The sequence below is a fragment of the Ipomoea nil genome, unplaced genomic scaffold (genome assembly GCF_001879475.1).
Source record: "Ipomoea nil cultivar Tokyo-kokei standard unplaced genomic scaffold, Asagao_1.1 scaffold0415, whole genome shotgun sequence".
Taxonomy (NCBI): Eukaryota; Viridiplantae; Streptophyta; class Magnoliopsida; order Solanales; family Convolvulaceae; genus Ipomoea; species Ipomoea nil.
This window is the reverse complement of record NW_017616843.1, coordinates 2052363-2055315: the sequence shown is the minus strand read 5'-3', so window position 1 is coordinate 2055315 and position 2953 is coordinate 2052363. Positions and strand designations below refer to the sequence as shown.

General features: G+C 37.3%; 1 protein-coding gene across 1 annotated transcript; it reads left to right on the top strand.

Annotated features, from left to right (window-relative positions):
- Nucleotides 1–394: 394 nt before the first annotated feature.
- LOC109172195 (protein kinase byr2-like) lies at nt 395–829 on the top strand. Its single transcript, XM_019321342.1, has one exon. The coding sequence runs from the start codon at nt 395–397 to the stop codon at nt 827–829; it is 435 nt and encodes a 144-aa protein (XP_019176887.1).
- The last annotated feature ends 2124 nt before the right edge of the window (nt 830–2953 follow it).

Genomic DNA, 2953 nt, shown 5'->3' with positions numbered 1-2953 from the left:
TATATATATATTTTTTGTTAATTATAAATAAAAGGAGTTTCCTAAAAAATACAAATCTTAGTTATTTTGCATAAAAGGACTCAATTAGTATTGATTTTAGTTTTTAATGATGTGTCATCTCCTCATTCACCGCCGGTGTATAGCATCTATACACTGATGGTGCATCAAATATTAATCCTACAACTAATGGGAATAAAAGATTTTGTGATTGAGTGAGATAGTGGATGATGATGTGGATGTTGAGTCCCACAAAAATTGGAGTAAAATCCCGAACAATTAAGGATGCCCTTAGTCTCAGCTATATAATACTTACTTAGACATCTCAAAAACAGAAAATATAATACTCCGTACTTACACCATCTCAACAATTATCAAAACTCACGCACTCTTTCATATGGCTTGTCAAAAATTTCAAACTCTTGGCTCAGGATCCTACGGCACTGTGTTTGTCGGCCGACTTTCTTCATCTCCATCAACTGATTCGCCAGTGTTCGCCGTGAAGTCTTCAAAGCTAGAGTCTTCAAGCTCACTTAGGGTTGAAGGGCGAATCTTGAATGCACTCCGAGGATGTCCCTATATCGTCCAATGTTTCGGAGAAGACACCAGCGTAGAACATGGAAAGGCTGTCTACAACCTTTTACTCGAGTATGCTCCGGGTGGGTCACTGGACAGCCTAATCAAGTCTCGCACCGGAAGCATCCTAGAATTCGAGGTTTCTTTCTACGCTTATCAGCTTCTGAAGGGGATACTGCACGTGCACAGGCGAGGGTTGGTTCACTGTGATTTGAAACCGGCCAATGTTCTTGTCTTTCCGTGTGGGTTCGGGTGAATCATCTCAAGATGGCCGATTTTGGGCTGAGTAAGGTTGCCGGAGTTAACATTTTTGGGGATTGTCACCGGGGTCTTGGCTATACACCTCGCCCGAATCTCTGGTTTCCGGGATTCACGAGGCGCCCAAGGATATATGGGCTATAGGGTGTATGGTGGTGGAGATGTTCACTGGAAATCCAGCGTGGAGGTTCCATGATAGCGACGATGCGTCTCTTAACATTGCTTTCATGAAACCCGAAATCCCAGAAGGCATATCGAATAGCTGCAAGGAGATTTTCTGGAGAGGTGCTTTGAAAGAAATCCCACTATGAGACCTACTGCCGCTGTGTTACTCAATCATCCGTTTGTTGCGAACGAATTCAATCGACTGTTGGGGCAAAAGTTGGAGAAGGATCATCAAGTGATTGGAGAATGGAGTTCCAATGTTGGGCTGTTTTCGACTCGACTAGGGTTCCTGCGTTTTATTCCAGACCGCTTCTCTTTCCGAGGACGGAAAGAGATGTTGCTACTGTCGGACATTGATGATGTGTTCTGTTTCATGGAACAGTTTTAGGAGAAAGAAATAGGCTTATTTTTATATAACTTCATGAATCTTACTTGTACAAAGCTTATTTGACCGTTGAATTCAATTTTGATTGTGTTAATAAATAATTTTTTTTTTTAATTTCTGTTTTTCTTTTTTGCTCCTTTTCAGAACAAGTTATTTAATTTTGCTAGTATTACTTGTTGATTGAATGAATACATGAAATCCCCTCTTCCTCTCTTTTCTTCTGCAAATTTGTCTTATGGATACCATAAAGTTGATTGAGGCAGTGAAGAAGAAGCATATTATCATTTTGGTGGATAGTGGTAGCACTCACATACAATTATGGATGAGTTAAGAAAAGAAGCAGAAGAGGCTAACTGTGACTGTGGCTAATGGACAGAAAACCACTTGTGATGCTGTCTGCAAGGTGTTCAAATGGAGGATTGGATTCAACTAGAAATTATGGATGATGATGATTTTAATGTCCTAATAATATATATGCACTCTCATTGATTCATTTCTCTTCTCCTATAATTTGATCTGTTACTATGTGAAATGAAATTTAAAGGTTTCACAGTTTACAAAGTAATTTGAAATGTTTGAATATATGAAAGCAGATATCAATGGTACTGAGGTGTTTTAAATTTCTTAGCATGCACAAATGATCTTTGTGGATTTACTTCCATTTCACTTTAAATCTGGTTGTTGTGTGTCCATGCTATATATAGAAAACCATGAATAAGTTATAACTCTTTACTAGTTCATTTATCCATAAACTAATTTGATTTGATTGTGCATCTATTTTTATAAAAGTTTGCAATAGTTATACACTACTTATATTGGACATGTCAATACACATTCGATCTCCAAAAGGTTGATGATGTCCGAGCTGAGAGGGCATGAATTATATGGACTGACTGGCAAGCTAAACTGTGTTTCCACATTGGTTAAACTCAAACCTGTTGGGCTGGGGAACAGGCTGCAATGCTTGTAGTGATTGTTTGGTGGCAAAATGGACATACAGGTCTTAACTTGGAAGGTGTGGTTGATTGGAAATGATTTATTCATTCTTAATTAACAAAATGTCAAGTAATCGATTCTTGACTTTAGTATGGAGCTAGCCTCTTCCTTTTTTTAAAGGGATCTTTATGCACATTGAGAAGGAGTTGCAGTACAAAATCCAATGGATTAAATTGCAATGCAACAAAATTCCGGAAGCTTTTCAAAGGGGAGAAGCCGGTCAAATTATTTTGTTTGCCATAAATAAATGTTGTTGTTTTTTTTAGAACTATTAACTATGTTACAATGTAGTATCTATGTATTGATGAATCTTCGGTACATGAATAATGTACTTTCAAAAAATAACATTCAATATATTAGAAATGAAGTTTTAGTATATTAAAAATGTACCTTATTATTACTATATAGTTCACCTTACAAGATGGATTATGGTCCATGGTATAATGATTCAAGAAGTCAAAGGTGAGTTGGGCTAAAGTCAATACAAATTGTTGCTATAAACTCGTGCTTGGTTGAGTGGATGGGGAGGCATCCCAATTTTTATATTGTGGACTAGGATTCACCATTTTATAAAGT